General features: G+C 43.7%; 1 protein-coding gene and 1 pseudogene across 2 annotated transcripts; one reads left to right on the top strand and one right to left on the bottom strand.

The window, feature by feature from the left end:
• Positions 1–6: 6 nt before the first annotated feature.
• On the bottom strand, positions 7–7,984 carry LOC115179972 (endoplasmin-like; annotated as a pseudogene).
• LOC115179971 (tetratricopeptide repeat protein 41-like) lies at positions 5,836–19,836 on the top strand. 2 transcript variants are annotated; one of them, XM_029741795.1, is made up of 17 exons: positions 5,836–5,956; positions 12,170–13,009; positions 13,211–13,397; positions 13,560–13,777; positions 14,746–14,903; positions 15,047–15,530; positions 15,704–15,943; positions 16,188–16,377; positions 16,579–16,772; positions 16,889–16,948; positions 17,036–17,166; positions 17,520–17,709; positions 17,847–17,997; positions 18,189–18,341; positions 18,526–18,680; positions 18,802–18,928; positions 19,048–19,836. In XM_029741795.1, exons 2-17 carry the CDS (start codon positions 12,205–12,207, stop codon positions 19,661–19,663), a joined length of 4,059 nt encoding a protein of 1,352 aa, XP_029597655.1. In that variant the 5' UTR covers positions 5,836–5,956; positions 12,170–12,204; the 3' UTR covers positions 19,664–19,836. The 2 variants fall into 2 exon arrangements, with proteins under 2 accessions (XP_029597655.1, XP_029597656.1); XM_029741796.1 differs by lacking the exon at positions 5,836–5,956 and adding an exon at positions 8,065–8,631.
• Positions 19,837–20,798: the final 962 nt, after the last annotated feature.

Below are 20,798 nucleotides of genomic sequence, written 5' to 3'. Positions count from 1 at the left end.
GAGAGATTACCTTTCCGGAAACATTTAATGGTTCTCGTGACAGGAAGTCAGCACTCCATAACCATAACCGGCTCAGTTAAATATTAACAAATTTACAGTCATGTAGAAATGTAGAAAATAATCAACAGAAGCTCCTAAAATCCAAACACCCACCCGATCCCTTTCAGCAGAGAAAATGGACCTAGTTCCAGTCAAAGCTCTGCCCCCCAGTTCGCTCCCTCACCCTTCCCTCCCACCCCTCGCTCAGTCCGTCTCGCAGCTCATCCCTTCCTGTGGCTCCCTGGAAGGAGCAAAATGAAAAACACATCCGTACATGAAGCAAAAAGGACCATCACTATTTATTGCGTGTCTTACTAACATTACTAATACTCTTATCCCCAGTTCTGTGCTAGACTCCCCTCCCATCTTACCAAATCTTCATCTTCCTCCTCATCTGCTTTAACCTCCTCCTCTGGCTCCTCCTCTGGCTGTGACAGGTAAGGAAGTTAAGATAAGCGAAGATATACCTTATCATCTCTTCGTGCCCATTCCCCAAATCAGTTCTCGTATACAGAATCCAGCCATAATGTACTGCATTATAACACACTTTGCATAGTCAGTGTTTATTATATTGGTGAAGTAGCAGTAAGTATTCAGATCCTGTTTACACATGGGTAATGTTAGTTATATTGCGCGTACCTCTTCATTGAGGTCCACGTTCATGCTGAGTCGGAGCATGCGTTCAATCCTGTCTCCATAGGCCTTGGTGTCAGCCAGCTGGTAGCCTGACCGTAGTGTGGCCGTCTCAAACAGCACCACAGCCAGGTCTGAGGCCGTCTGGTCCTCGGCATTCTCCTGAGGTAGGGAGGAGAATTTGATAGGTTCCTAACAGTATGTATGATTCATTTGCGTACATTTGAAATAGAAGGGTGTATGCCCGGAAAAGCAATTTGTGTTGAATTCTAAATGGTACTCACATTTATTCTCTTCAACATTTCTTTAATCAGAGGGTGTTTGGGGTTGATTTCGAGTGTTTTCTTCTGCCTTGCATAATAACTGGACAACAGAAATAAAAGGTGTCAACATGGTAATAAGCAGAAACTATGTCAACACCCTCTAGGACTTGAGCCACTACGAGTTCTTGTGAGTGATGTCTTATCCCACAGAACATATACTGAACATTAGGTTAAAATGGTTTCACATTGCTCACTTTGTGGATATGTCTTTTCCTGTCTGGTAGGCCTGTGCCTTCATGATCCTCTCCATGTTACCGGACCAGCCGTACTGGCTGGCTACCAGGGCACAGGGAGAGTTGGTCAGCCTCTGGGACAGCACAGCCTTCTCGATCTACAGACCGATCAAACAGAGAAGATTAAGCTTTAAGCTTTTTCAACACTTGGGCAAACATTTTCAAACAGAGGAGATGCCATCTGACTAGTGTCTATCCAATAACAATGCACATTCCTATTGAGCCTATTGAGAAGACCCCTAACCTTGTTCTTCAGGGCCCTGTCCTTCATCCAGGTTGTGAGAGGTTCATACTCCTTCTCCAGGGCCTCCCTCTTCTCCTTGGTCTTGTCGCTCTCGTCAAACTTGACGCTTTCCTTGGCCACGTTCTGGAAGCGCTTGCCGTCGAACTCCGGTAGGGCCTGGATACAGTACTCATCCACAGGCTCTGTCAAGTAGACGACCTCATAACCCCTTTTCAACAGCTTCTCCACGAAGGGAGACTACTCGGCCTACCGGAATAATATGGAGGGGAAATTAAGCTCAGGGCACGATTCAGCAAACTGTCGGACATTTGATATAGGAAGGAGGCTACTATGTTTTACAGATCCTGACTCTTCATTACAAGGTTTATAACTAACTCCGCTATTATGCTCTACATTTACAAACCTACATATTCTATTTTCTGTCACAAAACAGTGTTCTCATCCAGCCCCTCACCTCCTTTCTGCTGGTCCCAGCCATGAAGTAGATCTTATCCTGTTTCTCCTTCATCCTCTCTACGTACTGTTCCAGGCTGGCCAGCACCGTGTTGCTGTTGGAGGTCTGGAAACGCAGCAGCTTGGCCAGACGGGTCCGGTTGGAGTGGTCCTCGATCACACCCAGCTTGATGTTGGTGCCAAACTCCTTCCAGAACTTCTCGTTGTACTGCTCCTCTGCGATCTTCTTGATCATGTCCAGGGTCTTGCGCACCAGCTTCTTGCGAATGACCTGGCCGAAGAGGCATGTTAAGTATGTTGTTAGCAGAGTTGTTGAGTGAAAAGTGGTTGAGTTTAGTGTTGAGGTCCAGGTGGGTTTCGTTGTTTGATAGAGGGAATTGAAAGCAAGCCTCACCTTGAGAAGTTTGTGTTGCTGGAGAGTTTCTCTTGAGACGTTCAGAGGAAGGTCATCGGAGTCAACCTGATGGAACAGAGAAGAAATTTAAAGATGCAATATGCAAAAATTGCTTTGCCATTTCCTGGTTGCTAAAATTCTAAGTTTGTATTGTGTAGAGAATTACTGTACCATGTAAACCGCTGAGAAATATATTTCCATAACCAAAAATATTGTTTTTCAGCTGTTTGAAGCTGGAGTAAAAAAAAACGAAAGAAGTAAAACTAAACTTAAGAACAGGAAGCATAGAAATAGCACACAAACCAGATCTACTGCTTCTTACACTTGCTTTAAATGAGAATTATAGATCTATAACACACTTTTCTACGTGAATTCGTTTGGGTCACCCAAAAGCAGCTTTAACATTCAATCAATCCTCAATGGGTGCACTTTAATAGCCTGGGTACCAGTCTGATTAGCTAACATTTGACTAATTGTACCCCTGTCATATGCCAATGTTTAGCATGACAGGAGTGGCAAGGAGTGGAATGATGGCTAAACAGACTGGTATCCAGACTTAACCCTGTCGGTGCTCTTTGGATTAGTTTTTGCATCTACTAAGGAATAATACTTACCACTCCTTTCACAAAGTTCAAGTACTTTGGCATCATGTCATGGAAGTCATCAGTGATGTAAACTCTACGCACAAAGAGCTGAGAGAGATGGAAGATTGTTACTGACAGAGAACTATTACGACACATCAATACTGCACTGAGAACCGCTTGTATGCCAATCCATAGTTGCTTTGTAACCAAATCATTGCTGTGGCACCTTAATGAAGTCGTTCTTCTTAGAACCGTACTCGTCGAAGAGTCCCCGGGGAGCTGCGGCAGGCACAAAGAGGATGGACTTGAAGGTGACCTCCCCCTCTGCTGTGAAGTGGATGTGGGAGATGGGCTCGTCTGTGTCCTGTAAGAGCAGAATAGAGTGAGAAGTTATTTACATAGAGGTTGTCTATCTGTCATTAAACCAGTTGCCTGGCAACTGAAGATTTGCCTGACAAGACCACTTCAGTTCATGTCCAGTCAGATGAGTCATATCTGACCTAAGATCACCCATTGAGACCAGTGTCTGCTAAATCTAAATGGGAATACAGACTTCTGTGTAACCACTAAATGGATTAGTGTCTGCTAGGAGAGCGAGTCTGAATAAACTCTAGACAGACACCCACCCTGGAGAAGGTCTTGTAGAAGGCCTTGTACTCGTCCTCCTCCACCTCCTTGGCAGGCCTCTGCCAGATGGGCTTGATGTCATTCATCAGCTCCCACTCCCACACTGTCTTTGCCACCTGAGGGGAAAGAAATAAAGGAGAAAGGACAGTCGTTAAAATTGAAAGATACACTTCCATTGAGATTCGCTTTGATGGGATCCATTGCTGCTACAGACAGTAGTTAGTCTTCGAAACAATGTTTTACCTTCTTCGTCTTTGGCTTGTCCTTGTCCTCTTCCTCCACCTCAACCTCATCGTGGTCTTCATCCTTATCTGCTTCTGTCTCATCCTCATCAATAGGCTCCTCTACAGTCTCAGTCTTGCTACTCCATACGTAGATGGGGAAGTTGATGAACTGGGAGTATTTCCTCACAAGGTTCTTGATGGTCTCCAGCTCCAAGTAGTCTGTTGCCTCCTCCTTCATCACCAAACTAGGGGAGATAAAGAATGCTTTGCAGTGAAGAGCTTCATGTTAGTCATTACAGTTGTGAACCTTTCCAAACATAAGTAGATTCCTCTGGCTGTACCGCCTGAGCGAGACTACAGACTTCTTGACCTTTAAATAAAAGCACAGTAATGAAACAAATGTCCATTACAGTGAAATCCAAATTTGGAGCATTTATTAGTTCAGCTTTGGTTTAACATTTGGGTCTCTGTCTAATTTAGACAGCCTTTTGATTGAATGTTCCACTGCCAGTAATGCCAAAAAGATCTGAACAAATGAGGCAATAACTACATCATAACATGTATTATTGTTATGAGGGTTTACATTGCTAAACAACAACTAACCATATTCTTCTTCATCATAGACTGTTAACAGAGCTGTCCATATCCAGCCTAAAATTGCCATAGTAAGTACAAATCATCCACCTACACTAATGCTAGATTGAGTGAATGGTTGCTACTTGCTGACAGTTGCCTTGCTAACTCACGTGATGGTGGTGCCCCTGCCGAGGGTGTCCCCGCGGGGGTCCTCGATGACGGAGAACTCGTTGGAGTCAGACTCCCATATGTGCTGCGTGCCGTTGTTGTGCTTCGTGGTTACGATCACCTTGTCGGCCACCAAGAACGCAGAGTAGAAGCCTACGCCGAACTGACCAATCAGCTCAGAGGTTGACTGACCCTCCGTCTGCATCTCTGCCATCTTGTTGAGGAACTCGCTGGTGCCGGACTTGGCGATGGTGCCCAGGTTCCTGACCAGGTCTTCTTTGGTCATGCCGATGCCGGTATCGGTGATGTGGAGCATGTTCTTCTCCTTGTCAGACTGGAGGTGAGGAGAAACAAACAGTGAAATGTTATATTGGGTTTTGGATTACTTTGCATTGTACATGACAGACTTAGCTTGAAACTTTGTTTTATTACTATTAATCTATGCACATTTAGAATAAAAGAAAAGCAAACAAAGTGTGTACAGTAATTATTATTCATTTGTATGTACTCAAAGGGAAAGCACACAATGTCCTGCCGCAGGTGTTGAAAGTTTTGATGTCCCTTTTTGCAAAGCAAAAACTGAGATGTAAATGTAGAGATGTTATCCTAACTACTCTCTCGGTCTCAGGTTTCACTCCAGATAGCTCAGTGAAGGGTTGCTAATTAGCCCACAGTCGGAGGACTGAAAGGGGGCGTTACACAGAAAGCTAACGCTGAGGTACCTTAACAGACCTTGATTTTCACTGTCAGCTCCTCGTTACCAGTGAGTGCCTCGTCATTGGTCAGGGACAGCAGCCGGATCTTATCCAGGGTATCAGAAGCGTTGGAGATCAGTTCCCTCAGGAAGATCTGGACACAGACAAAAAGAAACATCACCAAATGATTATTTTGAAAATTGTGTATTTTTAAATGTTTTTATTAAAACTACAATACAAAGACAATACTAATGGCCGCTCCCATCAGTGGGGGTACTAGTCAGTTGGTGCGCTCGCCCCCACCTACCCAGAGATGCCGGCAGGGCGAAGCACCACCCCGAAACGACATTCCTAACTGTCTCAACCCTTATTCAATGACTTTAAGTTACCTCGCTGAACCTCTCAGGTTTATGATAGATAACCAGATGGACTCGTTGTGAACTAATTTCTAATTAAACAAATGACAAAATATTGCTTAATGAGAGTTAAAGAAACTAATATTTATTGTATTGCCCTATTATTTCTATAAGCGTAAACGTTCAAAACGCCATTGTCTATATAGATCGGAGCAGACACTAACCTCTTTGTTCTTGTACAGGGAGTTGATGATGAGCTTCATCATCCTGTTCACCTCGGCCTTGAAGACATGCTTTTCTGATTTCTCCCGGATTTCCTTTATCTGCGCTGCGTTCAGGCCATCAAGCTGGATAGCCTCCTCTTCCCTGGAAGAACAGAAGTGTAATCAGAGATCAGCACAAACAAGGTACATAGACTCAAGATTTCCCCAAAGAGAATATTTATAGAGGCCTCATCTGCGTGACTGGTAATAGGGAAAACCCGTATAAATGTTGTGTGTTGCTCTCTAACGAACTGAAGAATGATCAGGTGTACTTCTACAGGCTTAATAGGAACGGATGTAAAGCCAAAAATTAAATAGTACATCAACAAATCTCCACTCAGCCTTTGTGCAAATAAAAGGATGGTACATGGGTTTTATCTTTTACTGAAAATAGCAAGCCGAAAGGAGAGGAGGCAAGTAGTTCCCATGGTTCATGTAAGGTCAGTATAAAGGGTTGTGTTTTGGAAAAGAGGGAGGAAGTAGAGAAGTCTATAATGGGGTGCTCTTGTCACCAGTTAGTCTCAAGACTTACTGCATGACAGAACACTCTGCTGAAATATTTCAACACATTTACCTCTGGACTACCTCGTCATCTGTCCGGGAGCCGTCTCTACTTTTACCCAAGTCCTCCTCCACTGTCCCATCAACGTCAACCTCATCCTCCGCTCTGACAGAACCAGTAGATGAAATAAAATTAAACATAGATCTGAGGGTTTAAACAATAAAAACTTATACCCAGTAAAAACACAACTATTTTGTATTAATAACTTAAATTGACCCATGTCATGTGACAGAGCAACCACTGGGCCATAAATTCACTACTGAGGGTCTAAGTTCATCTGGTAGCCAGTCTTCCCCTCTATCTGGAAGCATAACAGCCACAATACTACATCTCATTGACTCCTTCCATAGAGGGCATGGCACTTTTCCATCTCAGAACGGACCGATACTGTACTAATAAACTGATAAGCTCCGGGAAAAAGTTCACTTTCACTGCTGATAAAGATTTGATACCTTTTCGGTTTCCATCTTTATACCCACATAGCAAACTGATTGCACTGTCCAAAGCAAACAGACTAGTATATGGGTAGTTAGCAGTGATGTAAAGTACTTAAGTAAAAATACTTGAAAGTACTACTTAAGTAGTTTTTGGAGGTAAATGTACTTTACTATTTATATTTTTGACAACTTTATACTTTTACTTCACTACATTCCGAAAGAAAATAATGTACTTTGTACTCCATACATTTTCCCTCTTCACCCAAAAGTACTCGTTACATTTTTAATGCTTAGCAGGAGAGGAAAATTGTCTAATTCACATACTTATCAAGAGAACATCCCTGGTAATCCATACTGCCTCTGATCTGGCGGATGTATTAAACTCCGTGTATAAATTATGGGTTGGACCGTACCCCTGGCTCCCCGTAAATAAAAAAAAAAGAAAGAAAATGGTGCCGTCTGGGAATTTGAAATGATTTATACTTTTATGTTTGATCCTTAGGTATATTTAAAACCAATTACTTTTACTCAAGTAGGATATTTACTTGTCATTTTCTATCTTTACTTTTACTCAAGTATGACAATTGGGTACTTTTTACACCATTGGTAGTTAGTTGTTGATAACTGGAACAAATAGAGCATAACTGTGTGGGATGAGGTTGTTTACAATCCTGCTTCTGTTTAGTCGGTGTGGTTGTGGAAGCAGAGGTCTTAGGTATGACATTGCAGTGTCAATATGTACAAAATGTTAAGTAAAAATCTGAATAACGTGCCCATAAAGCAAACAACCATAACGTCCAGATATGATGAATGAAAAAAGAGAAGCATTAGGCATTTCAATGTTAGTCTGGCTCCACAGGATTCAGATGAAGAGAAAGTACCAGAAACTTGCAAATCAGTCCTAGGTCTTCTACAATGTTACCCATTTGACACACTTATCGGTCAACAAAACATTGCACTGCAATCAAAAGATGGCATTTTAGCACATTTACTGCTGCTTATACTGCAACTATAAGAAAATATCACGACATGACAAGTAGCAGCAAAGAAGTTGAAATTCTATTCTATTATGCAATTTATAACTCATACTTACTGAAAGCTAGAAGAGCACAAAGGAGGCATACAATCCACATTCGCTTCATTTTAATAGAAAGAATATATCACTATAGTCCTAGTCCCGTATTTTACTATATTGTACTTTATTCCTACACCCCGGCATAGGCTTGAAACTGTGTGCGTCCAGGGTTGAACACTACTTTATCTGATCCCCTTTAGAGGCGGTGGATTGATGAAGTGGACTATAGCTGCTCCCCACGCACAACAATAACCAATGGCAGAAGCTTTGGCCGCTTCAATCTTACAATCGTAGTATTACATGTCCGATTGTACATGTTCAAAGCGTGGCTAGTTTCCATTGGCCGAATTACACGTTAAACAAGGATTTTGTTATCATAACAAGCGATAAGATCACGTCTGATACACTGCAACACGTCATTAGAAATATATACATTCGTCAGCACATTTACAGTTATGAGAGGCTCATCCGGAAGCCCATACGTTCACCTTGACTACCACTGTTGCTATGGCTTGTCATGCACAACTTCTCAGCGAAGTGCTAGGCATGCGTTGACATCGACGTTGTACTAAAAAGATCAAGCACCTCAGACTACCTACAAACATGCTTTTATTTTGCCAAATGTATATATTTTGCAAGGAAAAAAATCGGATTTTATTTGTAACGTTAATTTTAATCGGGATCACGCAGACAGCCTTGTGAGCTGGAAACCATCTCTGGAACAAACTATTGGCCGCTAGTACAGGTATCAACACTTATGGAATTTTGTTTGTCAACTATTGTCCATTCACACGTTGTGGCATAGTTTGTGTCTCTCTCTCTGTGTGTCTGTGTGTGTGTGTGTGTGTGTGTGTGTGTGTGTGTGTGTGTCCACAGGTGCGTGCGTGTGCATCTCTGCTTTGATTTATGAAATTCGTCTATAAGGAATAGCTACTAATCTATTTCAAATGCCAGCATTCACTTGCTTGTGCAATTGTCACAGGCTGTAGACCTCAACACAACATATTTGGTCTGGAATAGACCCTCCCCTTTCTTTTTCATGTGATCAGAGTCTTTCTCCTTCCTCACATTGAAACCATGCCCTCGACTCAGTTGCAGACACTACCAACCCACCTCTCGACTGCTAACAACATTCAGCTGCTCGTCTACATTCAATTCAACTCCTTCTCCCTCATCTTCAGTCTCACAACGATTGACAGTTTCAACTCCTCCACCTGTAACTCTTCCAACTTCAACTGCACCTCTGGAATCCCTGATTCCCCCGATTCCACTGACTGGCACCATGATCACTGGAGTGGTCCTGGCTCTCTGCTATCTTCTGGGCATAACATAGCAGTGACGGCTGTGATCGGCTGTTGGCATCTGTACAGATACAAATTGAGTATGAAACTGTTCTTGAGCCTGGCGTGTCAGATATGCTGAGCCTGCTAATATGCGTGCCGCTATTGGTCTATGCAATACTCTTCAGCTGGGACTTGGGCAACAGTCTCTGCAAGCTCTTTGTCTTCGTTGCCTCCTGCTGTACATTCTCCAGCCTGCTGACCGTCCTGTTGATGAGTGTCCAGCACGACTACCAAGTTCTGCACCCCAGTGCTGGGCCAGGTGGCGTGATGGGAGTTTGGGGAGGTGGTTGTTTCCCATACTGTAGGGTGTTGGGGTTGTAATATCTTCACCGTTCCTGACAGTCAACATGTTGGAAGGGGAGGACAACCATCTCCGTTGTGTTAACATCTCTTATAATAAATGAAAGTATAGCCCTGGGGTGGGAGGTTTGGTGATGGCGATACTTGGATTAGTATTATCTGTCTCCCTCCTACTAACATCCTACATCCACCTCCATTAAGACAGTGAAACATTCAGCTTTCTTCCCGAAAGTCCAGGGTGACCAGCATCATCGTGACTTTTGTCATCTGTTCAGTGCCATTCCAAGTTGTTATCATGCTAAACATGTCAGGACATTTGGCCAAGTCTGAAAACTTGAAAAACTTCTCTACCAAGTTGTATTTTGTTGTATTACTGACCTATGCCAACAGTTGCCTGAATCCATTTCTCTATGCCTTCGCTTCCCGTAACTTCTGCCAGAAAAATGGCCAGTAGGAAGACACCGCGATGCAGCTTCAAATGGGTCCTGTCAACAGTCCACCAAACATGTGACATATCTGACACACTCAAGTGTTCATTTATGTTACAGGTTAGGCCTACATCAAGCTAGATGTTTTCACATATTGGGTTTTATTAGGTGTGAGTAAATCTTAATTTAGATCTTATTTTTTCTTAAATGTTCCCCTCTAGTTCTGTAGATATCCATTCACTGAGCAGTTTTATGTGGGAAATATGCACTGTTACGTGCATGTCATGAATTTGCAGTGTATATTTACTAGAGGTCGACCAATTATGATTTTTCAACGCCGATACCGATTTATTGGAGGACCAAAAGAAGCCGATATCGATTAATCGCCAGATTTTTATTAAATGTTTTATATATATATTTGTAATAGTGACAATTACAACAATAATGAATGAACAATTTTATTTTAACTTGATATAATACATTAATAAAATCTATTTAGTCTCAAATAAATAATGAAACATGCTCAATTTGGTTTAAATAATGCAAAAACACCGTGTTGGAGAAGAAAGTAAAAGTTCAATATGTTCCATGTAAAAAAGCGAACGTTTAAGTTCCTTGCTCAGAACATATGAAAGCTGGTGGTTCAATATTCCCAGTTCTTCAATATTCCCAGTTAAGAAGTTTAAGGTTTTAGTTATTATAGGAATTATGATGCGTTGACTATTTCTCTCTATACCATTTGTATTTCATTTTCCTTTGACTATTGGATGTTCTAATAGGCACTTTAATATTGCCAGTCTAATCTCAGGAGTTGATAGGCTTGACGTCATTGTCACGTCCTGACCATAGTAAGCTGTTATTTTCTATGGTAGAATAGGTCAGGGCGTGACAGGGGGGTTTTCTAGTTTAGTTTTTCTATGTTATGTTCTAGTTTTGTATTTCTGTTGGGCTTTGTTTGGGATGATCTCCAATTAGAGGCAGCTGGTCATCGTTGTCTCTAATTGGAGGTCATATTTAAGTTGGTGTTTGTCCCACCTGGGTTTGTGGGAGATACATTTTGAGTAGTGTATGTTTCACCTCTGCGTCATGGTTTGTTGTTTTTTGTCATTCAGTTTATTTATGTATTGCATAGTTTCACAGTATAAATAAAATGCGGAACGACACACACGCTGCACTTTGGTCCGCTTCTCCTTACGACAGTCATAAACAGCGCAGTGCATCAAACATTGCTAAGAACTGCTGGCAAACGCAGTAAAGTTTGAACGAATGCTTACGAGCCAGCTGCTCCCTACCACCTCTGTCAGACTGCTCTATCAAATATCAAATCATAGACTTTATTATAATAAACACAGAAATACAAGCCTTTGGTCATTAATATGGTCAAATCTGGAAACTATCATTTCGAAAACAAGACGTTTATTCTTTCAGTGAAATACGGAACCGTTCCGTATTTTACCGAACGGGTGGCAACCCTAAGTCTAAATATTGCTGTTACATTGCACAACCTTCAATGTTATGTTGTAATTATGTAAAATTCTGGCAAATTAGTTCGCAACGAGCCAGGCGGCCCAAACTGTTGCATATACCCTGACTCTGCGTGCAATGAATGCAAGAGAAGTAACACAATTTCCCTAGTTAATATTGCCTGCTAACATGCATTTCTTAACTAAATATGCAGGTTTAAAAATATATACTTCTGTGTATTGATTTTAAGAAAGGCATTGATGTTTATGGTTAGGTACATTCATGCAACGATTGTGCTTTTGTTAAATCACCACCCGTTTGGCGAAGTAGGCTGTGATTCGATGATAAATTAACAGGCACCGCATTGATTATATGCAACGCAGGACAAGCTAGATAACCTAGTAATATCATCAACCATGTGTAGTTAACTAGTGATTATGTGAAGATTTATCTTATAAAAAACAATCAGTTTAATGCTAGCTAGCAACTTACCTTGGCTCCTTGCTGCACTCGCGTAACAGGTGGTCAGCCTGCCACGCAGTTTACTCGTGGAATGCAATGTAATCAGCCATAATCGGCATTGAAAAAAAGCCGATTACTGATTGTTATGAAAACAAGAAATCGGCCCTAATTAATCGGTCAACCTCTAATATTTACACCAATAATACCATGTACTTGCCAAACACTGTAGCTAGATATCTAGTTGATGATTATTCTTGATATGCTTGTTTTTCATTATTTTGTTCAGACAGGCACAGCAGGTCACAGCTACAACGGCCTGAGATGGAACCACAGGAGGGAGGCCGGGGAGGGTCATACTCCACCGCCCCTCCTGTTACTGCTCCTCTCCAGCCCGTGCTGTGTTCCGTACCTGGAGATCTGTCTCAGGAGTGGCACTACCTGAGAACACAGGTGTTCCCCCACCTGGATGCCCTCTGCCAGGCCAGAGGCACCTGCTTCAGACCATTGGACACCCAGTGGGTTGACCGGGAGAGCCATCGTCCCTCTGACCTCCCTGACAATAGTACCTCCCTCTCCTCCCAGCAGTTGAAGATCAGCCTAGACCTTATCACCCGCTCCTCCTCCTTCCTCTGCCTCATGGGTCACCGATATGGCCCCTTCAGGCTGGAGCAGGACCCCACACCTCTCCCAGCTGCTGGTCCAGAACGAGAAGCCCTCTCTGTGGTGGAGAGGAACCTGCATGTTGCAGCGGAGGGAGGCTACCCCTGGGTCCTCACAGGGAGGAACCAGAAGTGCTCCCTGACAGAGCTGCAGATCACCCAGGCAGCCCTGATGGGTGACACCAGACACTGCTTCTTCTACTTCAGAGACTACTCTTTCCAGGGGGAAGAGGAGGATGAAGACAGGTACACAGATCAAGGTCAGAGGTCGTTGCTGAGCGTGTTCTCCAAACTGACAGAGGAGGAGAGACACAGAGCCAGGGAGCTGAAGAACAGGGTAGTGGACAGCCTGCAACCTGTAAGGTTTTTCAGAACGCTGCAGGATCTGGGGGACCTAGTGAAGAGGGACTGGAAGGGCCTCATGGAACAGCTCTATGGGTCCCTGGACCTGCAGCCAACCTGTTCAGGTAAGTGAACCAGTGCAGCTCAGTTCTGTTAGTTGATCTAGTTCTGTTTACATCTACTTTGTTTAATTCCATTTAGTTCAACCAGCTTTGAAAAGACGTCGAAGATGACTAACGTAGCTCAGTCCGGTTCATATTTGTGTTTTTCTGTGGTCTGCCTGATCTTCCAAGCCCTAAAGCAGTGCTTTCTCCCCTGCTCTTTAGGCCTCCTGGACTCCCTTGATAGATGTTATCATGAAGGTGCTGTCCAGGCTCTGTGTCGCTGGTTTGCCCCCTCCACCCAGACCACTGCTGTCCTGGAGGCACTCAACACATTTACTGCCTCTCTCACTCATTCTGACACGTCTCAGAGTCTAGCAACCTCAAGGAATTCAACTATTAAGTTAACAGGGTAAGAATTTTGGTGTCCACATTAAGCTGGAATCAGTGACGGATTACTGTGAGATTTGCCATACTTAAAAGTAGATGGAGCTATGCATTCATAGTGTTCAGATATTTTTTTATCAATGAAAAACATATTTTGACTGTCCTTCCTATTTCCTTTTGCCCTCAGCCACTATGAAAAACGTGATTCCGAGGGGTCTATTTTCCTACTCTGTGGTGAGAGGGGTTGTGGGAAGTCCTCACTGGCCGCCAGGTGGCTTCAGGAGTTCCGGACGAAGAATCCTAGAATCCCGGCCATCCCTCACTTCTGTGGAATCAGCAGCTCCAGTGTGGATATCAGATCTGTACTGAGACGCATCACCACTGAGCTACGCCTGGCCCATTATGGTAAACCCTCTGGAGTGTTATTGCCTATGTCTGTGAGGGATAGAAACGACTACAATAACATCAACCTATTCTCTTCTTTGTCATCTAACCCGTCAATTCCAAATGTAACCCGTTATAGCACTGTTGTGTACTTACATTCCCAATTTGACATTTATTCAGACATTTGTTTACACTCAATTACTTTTCCTGTGAATATAACCTTTACTGCTAGATAAGATGTACTTCAATACTGACTTTAAAAATATATATATGTATTTACTTTGTGAGAAACCAAACACAGACCTTGTTCTTCAGAAAGGAACAAGGTCAACATTGTCATACCGCTTGTCTGGTCTAGACCGGTGAGACAGACCGATGGTTCCCTCTCATCTCACTCTTCTAAGTAACTAGTGTGGCATTTCTATTTTTGATATATACATTTGATTTATTCAGGGGAACCTAATTGAAACCAGGGTCTCATTCTCAATGGTGCCCTGAGAACAAACAATAAACAAATCAACATGATAATACAATAAAACAGCACAAAATAAACTACAAGATATACCAACCATGTCACACACGCAGATACATTGTGGTTCAGTGACACACATGGCCATGGCATAAACAGACGGCCATAGACAGAGGCTAATAGTGCTTTTACTATTTATTTTTAGTGCAGCCCAGGAGGAAAACTGTTCAAATGAAAATTCTACAAAAAAACAATATTTTGGTGTTTGTTTCATTAGTGCACTCATCAAACTGTGACACATATTTTGAAAGTCCTATATCTTGAAAACTTGATTGATGACATGCAAAACATTTTGGGACTGTATCAACAGTGGGCTAATGAAACCAATACCAAAATATTGTTTTTGAGTGGTATTTCTCTTTAAGTCGTTGCTAAGGCTACACATTTACTGTTATTATGTCTATGTACTAGGGCCCCAGGCTGAGTGGAGTGAGGGGTTGTTATTGTGTCTCTGTACTAGGGCCCCAGGCTGAGTGGAGTGAGGGGTTGCAGCACCATGTAAAGCCAGGTCATGTTGTGGTTCAGGCCTTCTCTGCTGCGGCTGCTCTGGGACCCTGCGTTCTAGTTCTGGACGGACTAGACAGACTTACCGGGACCCTCGAGCTCTCAATGCAGGAGGTAATGCCTTACTTTGCCCAGACCACTACTAGTGGTGGTTCGTGTACAGTGTATTTTACATTCAAATAAATCAAGATTAAAAACAAAGCATATTATTTTATATAGTGAACATGAATTCCTAACGTTTATTCATTCATTGTCAGGTGAAGGACCTATGCTGGCTCCCTGACCCTCTGCCTCCCCAGTGTAAGATCCTCATCACAGCGACCTCCACAGACGTAACCTACCAGAGGCTGACCCTCCGCCCAGACGTTCACACCCTCCCCTGGCCCGGCCTATCAGACCCCTGGGTCCGCCGCAGCGTCCTGCTCCAACACCTTACCCTGCCGTGCCAGGAGCCACACAGGACCCTGCTGCAATTCATCTTGGGAACCACTACCAGGCTGGGAATGGGCCGCCTGCCGCTGTTCCTGGCGGTGGTGGCTAGCGAGCTGCAGACGTGCCGCATCCTGAGGGGGAAGGAGGAGGAGGAGGAGTTGATAGAGGAGTATGTGGAAGTGGATTCTATGGCGGAGCTGTGGGCCAGGGTGATTCAGCGCTGGATCAATGACTATGGCGGGGTCAGTGAGGGTACAGCCAGTCCAGCCAAAGGAACAGGAGGACCTACCTCTCAGGTGTCCAACATAGGTGGGATCATCTTTACCCTCTCTAGTTATTCAGTTGTGATTTTTTTTTTTAAGTGCCATACAGCAAGAATAACCACTGTAGTGTTTTCTTAATAAAGGTGAAGAATTAACATTGTTAGGTAGGCACTCTATGATGAATTGTTGCATCTAACCTTACTGCTTCCTTCTCTCCAGATCTCAGAGGCTGGGTATGGGACACTCTATGCCTGGTTCACCTCTCCCATGCTGGGCTGACTGAGGAGCAGGTCCTGGTCCTGCTGGAGGTTCTTGGTTATCCTGAGTCCATACGGGTTCTACCTATGGAGTGGGCCCGGTTCCGCACTGCTGCTGGACCCTGGGTACAGGAGAGACCCAATGGAACACTGTGCCTCACCCATCAATCAATGGGCCAAGCTATGGACCTCCTCCTGCTGAGTGAGTGGCAGACGGGAGTGGAAGTTACAAGCCTAGAAATAGAAAGCATAGAATGGACATTCTACAATGGTCTTCATTTGTTGGTCCTTCCAACATGGTGGTGCTTTTTACTTGGTTGATCATCTTTGTCTAACAATGAAAGTGGAGTATCTGCATGTAAGTGGAACTCTTCTGCACTAAAGAGTCCAACTGACCAATCATTTCATTTCCAATTCTCCTTAGTCTTCTACTTTTTGATCTGTAGGGGTCCGTCCCGGTAAAGGTTCAGGGGGTTTGAGGAGGACCAGACAGGGCTACCATCTCAGCCTGGCCCAGTTCTTCCAGAGGCAGGGCAGGGAGCTCTGTAGCTGGCCTCAGATCCTGGAGGAGCTCCCCTGGCACCTGGAGCAGAGTGAGGCCTGGAGGGAGCTACACACCTTCTTCATAGATCCACAGTAAGAGCATGGACATACACTTCACACATAAGGACACTAGAGGAACACACAGTTACTGTTGGGTAAAATAGTTTAGCCGTAGATTAACTGTCATCATATATTTAACCTAACACATCAAAACTGGGTGAGCCTTTTTATCAGATTCAGATGTTTATCCATCATTTATTTACATAACGGTATCCACTTACTATCTGACCCTAGGACTGTAGAGCACCTGTCTACAACTTGGAGCCAGTCTCCTCAGCTGAGAATGGATGTTGTCAGGTACTGGACTCTCCTGATCCTCAGAGGTTATGACCCCAACACCTCGTACCAGAGCCTGCTGGGTAAGGGAAGCCACCCTCCTACTTTTATCCAATCAGGGCGATGGGCATTCCCTCCTGCTACACATACAGGTAAATCATCACGGTTACATATTTCAACACGCATTCAGTGGCGATCAGTTATAACATCATAAAACTGTAGATATATCATCCGTAAATAATGCAGCTATTGTCTCCATTCAACCCAGAGCAGAGAGAGGTACACAGCAACATGGCCTTTGTGACTGAGTCCCAAAGTGACGGCAAAGGTAATTATTCATCCCTGATAACAACTTGATTATTGATGGTCTCAGTGATGATTATGACTGTTTTTGGTGTTTGTTCCCCACCTGTAGAAGATGGTTGTCAGTGGGATCCAGGTGTGAAAGGGAGAGTGGAGTTGTTGGTCTCTGAGTTGCTGCTCTGTCTGAACAGGAAGGGGGAAGCAGAGCAGATCCTACTGCAGGCTGAGAACACCCTCACGCAGGTTAGTTAGACCCACCGCTCACTCTTAAAGGGAAACTTTATTTTCTTTCATTAGTCCACTGTTGATACCGGCAACATCATCATGATGATGCAAAATAAAACTTAATTGCTGACATGCAAAACATTTCGGGACTATATCAACAGTGGACTAATTTAAAAAAATACCAGAAGATAGTTTTGAGTGGATTATCCCTTTAAAACCTAGCCAGTAGGCTAAGACTTTGCTTTAACACTGTAATTGCTCTAGTAATACCATTTTATGTTCTTAGTGCATAGACTTTCACACAATTATGAAAGGCTTTCATACAGCCTGCTGAAATGATCGCTCTGCTTCCCAATTTCCTGTCATTTCAGGCTGGTGAGCAGGACCGAGACAGGGAGAGTGTGATGTTACTGCTGACAGTGCGGCAGACTTTGGCTGAGCTCTATGTGGAGACGGACCAGCACAGGGAGGCAGAGACATACTGTAGATCAGCTCTGGAGACCGCCCAGACTCTCACCATTACCTGCCTTGAGAGACATGAGAGAATCACTGTTAGAAAGGGTATCTGTCCAGAGTGTTGGGGCACTATGGGTCTCATGTTTTTAAATAATCAACCTGATGTATTGTTTCATTCACAACGTAAGTAAATGCTTTTAGTGTGCTGAAATGATATGTATTTCATGTTTCACCCCTATCAGGTCAGTTGCTTTGTGTACTATGCCAGCTGCTGTTTGCAGACGACCAAACCATCGAGGCCTCTCAGATACTCAGTGACATCATCAATATGGGACACCACAAACTCCACCTGTGTGCTGAGGCCACTGTATCACTGCTCTGTGGGATACACAGGTGTGTATTAAATAGCATAAATAGGTATAGTCTCATGTGGGACGTTTCTATACTTCATAGGTTCAGCTACAGGGGTTTCTATGTCTTTTGCTGTTAGACCTAAACCCATGTGAATGACTTTTGGTACTGTATGTCTCAATTTAGGCAAGCTTAGATTAATGTCATGATTTTTTAAAATGTATATGTGACAGACTCAGCCTGCAAGACCCACGTGGTGCTGAGAAGCACCTCCAGGTTGCCTTGAAGACCAGGAGGCGCTGGTATGGTAGAGAACACCCTCTAGTGGTGGAGGTGGAGGAATGCCTGGCAGACATCTTGGCCGACACCTGCGCTGACACAGCAGGGTGAGACTACATCTCTTCTAGTGTTCTTCTGGTTCTTCTTCTCCTCTTTTTCGTCATTAATTGTGTCCTCCATTGTCTCCTCAGTAGTTTCTTCTCTGTCATTGTTCTCCCTCTTCTCTCTCTTCCTCCTCCCATCCCCTCCTCAGTAGTTAACTCAGTCAGTGACAGTATATGAATGTTACAGTGTGGTGAAGAGTGACGTGTTCAGGCAGAGGCTAGCAGTGGAGCTGTATCGACACACGGTGCACGTCAAAGACCAGGACATGAAGCGTTGTTCGCCCACATCGCCACGTCTTCAGGCGAAGGGATGCAGCCTCGCAGGCACCTTGATCAAACTTGGTAATTATTTCATTTTTCAAACAGAAGCACCACAACTCTCAATCATTCTTACACTTTTTTTCCCTAGACTGTTAGCAACTGCACAGAGTGTAATATGTTTAGCTTGTGTGTGTCATGGCAGCCAGGCAGATATTTCATGGCTCCGGTAAGACAGAGAGTAGAGAGGCTGTTGAACTGCTGCAGAGAGCTCTGGACCTGTACATCTGCTTCCTGGGGTCTGATCACACACTGACCAGGGACTTACAACAGTAAGCCTTCTTTAGCTCCTACACAATTTAAAATGCTAATTTTCTTCTTGCATTTTCATAGGATCTAAGAGAAAGTTACAGGTCATTGGACCTAACAGAGTTGAACTTTGTCCTTTTAGGGTTTTAAACACAGAATCCAGGAGACCTCTTACGCCTCGGGTCCCCAGGTCCAGACCCCTCTCCCACCTCTCCACTAGGAGACTAAGCAGTGGAACCAGACCCAACACAGCTGCACCCATCCACTCCCACCTGGCCTGGTACAGGGGAACCACACACACCACTCTGGACCCCTCCGTAAACAGTTCCCTGTCAGCCCCATCCAACAAGTCCCGCAATACACAGCCAGAATTGGAACCAGAATCAGTGAAGTACCAGAACCACAACAACAGACAGAACCTACTGTCTTCTTCTCCCAAGCCCTGGTCTGCCTTCCAGACCACAGTGTTCGGGCCACAGAGTGACATCAGAAACCTGATCTCGGAACTCAAACCCAGACCTGCTTCAGCACCGGGCTTTCGTTCCATAGACAGGACCCGAGTGCTGCATAGGGCAGGCTGGTGCCACCTACCAGGCAGGTACATGCTGGAGGAACGGACAGTAACAGCTTTGAACAGAGAGATTGGATCCCCTTTGCACACACAGAGATGCACACCGCTGGTCAGACAGACAGGCCAGGGACAGGGAGGAGAACAGAGCTGGAGAGACAGAGTGTCTTATTCCGCCAAGAAGCACTAGAGAGAAGAGAAGGATCTAGAGAAGACTGCTCTCATGGTGACCACTGAACTGTTTGAGTGTTTATTCTTTTACCACTTTTGATACCAATCAGCTGTTTTCTTTTCAATATTGAAATTTGTCAAAATAATTTTTTTTCCCATATAAATTAAAATATCATTTTTGCATGTTTAAAATGGAGTGAAATGGCCCCTATTTTGTACAGAAAATAATTATTTGACTTCACTTCATGTTGTCAAATGAATCGATCCTTTTTTGTTTTCTGTAGGGTTGCATCTAAATATTGATCAAATGTTTTGTAAGATGGTTTAGCTTCTCATCCTGTTGTGCAACAACATTGACCTTTTCTCTCAGAAGGCAATACTTATAGTATTTCTAGGACCCAAAAGTGGGTGATGTAATCAACCATTGTAAGCACTAGTAAACGATGTGAGTGAAAGCATTAATTGAGCAACACGTTACAGATGCTGTGAAGTAGGACTAAGCCGGTTTGGACCTTACCATGTAATGTAGAGTTTGGGTCATGAGTTCAAAGGTGTGTGCTTGTGTAGAATTGAGTGTGTGTGTGTCACCTTTAATAGGGGAGGACGGGCTCGTGGTACTGGCTGAAGCAGAATTAGTGGAATGGTATCAAATACATCAATACGATCGGAATGGTTCATGCTGCGGGCAGGCAGCGGGGTAACTGACCAATAGGAACCCGACAGGTGTTGTGCCGAAAATCTCCCCCCTGCCGGAATTCTCCCCCCCTCCCTTCGCGTGAATGTGCACAAACTCAATTCTTCATTGCTGCGACTTGCTTGCTAGTTGAGATTTCACTAGTAATGTCTGCAGTTTTCGGTTTGCCTATTTGTTTCAAGTGTATTAGTCTAGAAATAAATCTCTTTGCCAAAATGTGTCATCTCTCCCATGTCTTACTCAACTAGTAGTTGTTCTGAAATGTTTATTGCTTGCCTACATTTTAATCCCTCCTCTATGTTTAATATAACACACATACATGAATTATTCATTTCGGTTGCCTATCCTGACGTGAAGTTTCTTCTATAGAAAGTATAAAAAATAAATTTCATATTATGCATATATATATATATATTAGTGTTGTAACGATGTGCAAATGGTTGAAGTACAAAAGGGAAAA

The sequence above is a fragment of the Salmo trutta genome, chromosome 40 (genome assembly GCF_901001165.1).
Source record: "Salmo trutta chromosome 40, fSalTru1.1, whole genome shotgun sequence".
NCBI lineage: Eukaryota > Metazoa > Chordata > Actinopteri > Salmoniformes > Salmonidae > Salmo > Salmo trutta.
The sequence above is the reverse complement of the archived record's forward strand: the minus strand, read 5'-3'. Positions and strand labels throughout refer to the sequence as shown.

Bases quoted from the DNA above. Each gene is read 5' to 3' on its own strand.
- LOC115179971 (XM_029741795.1), top strand. From the start codon at position 12,205: ATGGAACCACAGGAGGGAGGCCGGGGAGGGTCATACTCCACCGCCCCT. The intron at 13,778-14,745 runs GTAAACCCTCTG...TCTCTGTACTAG, and splicing joins GCTACGCCTGGCCCATTATG to GGCCCCAGGCTGAGTGGAGT. The intron at 16,949-17,035 runs GTAATTATTCAT...CCCCACCTGTAG, and splicing joins GTCCCAAAGTGACGGCAAAG to AAGATGGTTGTCAGTGGGAT.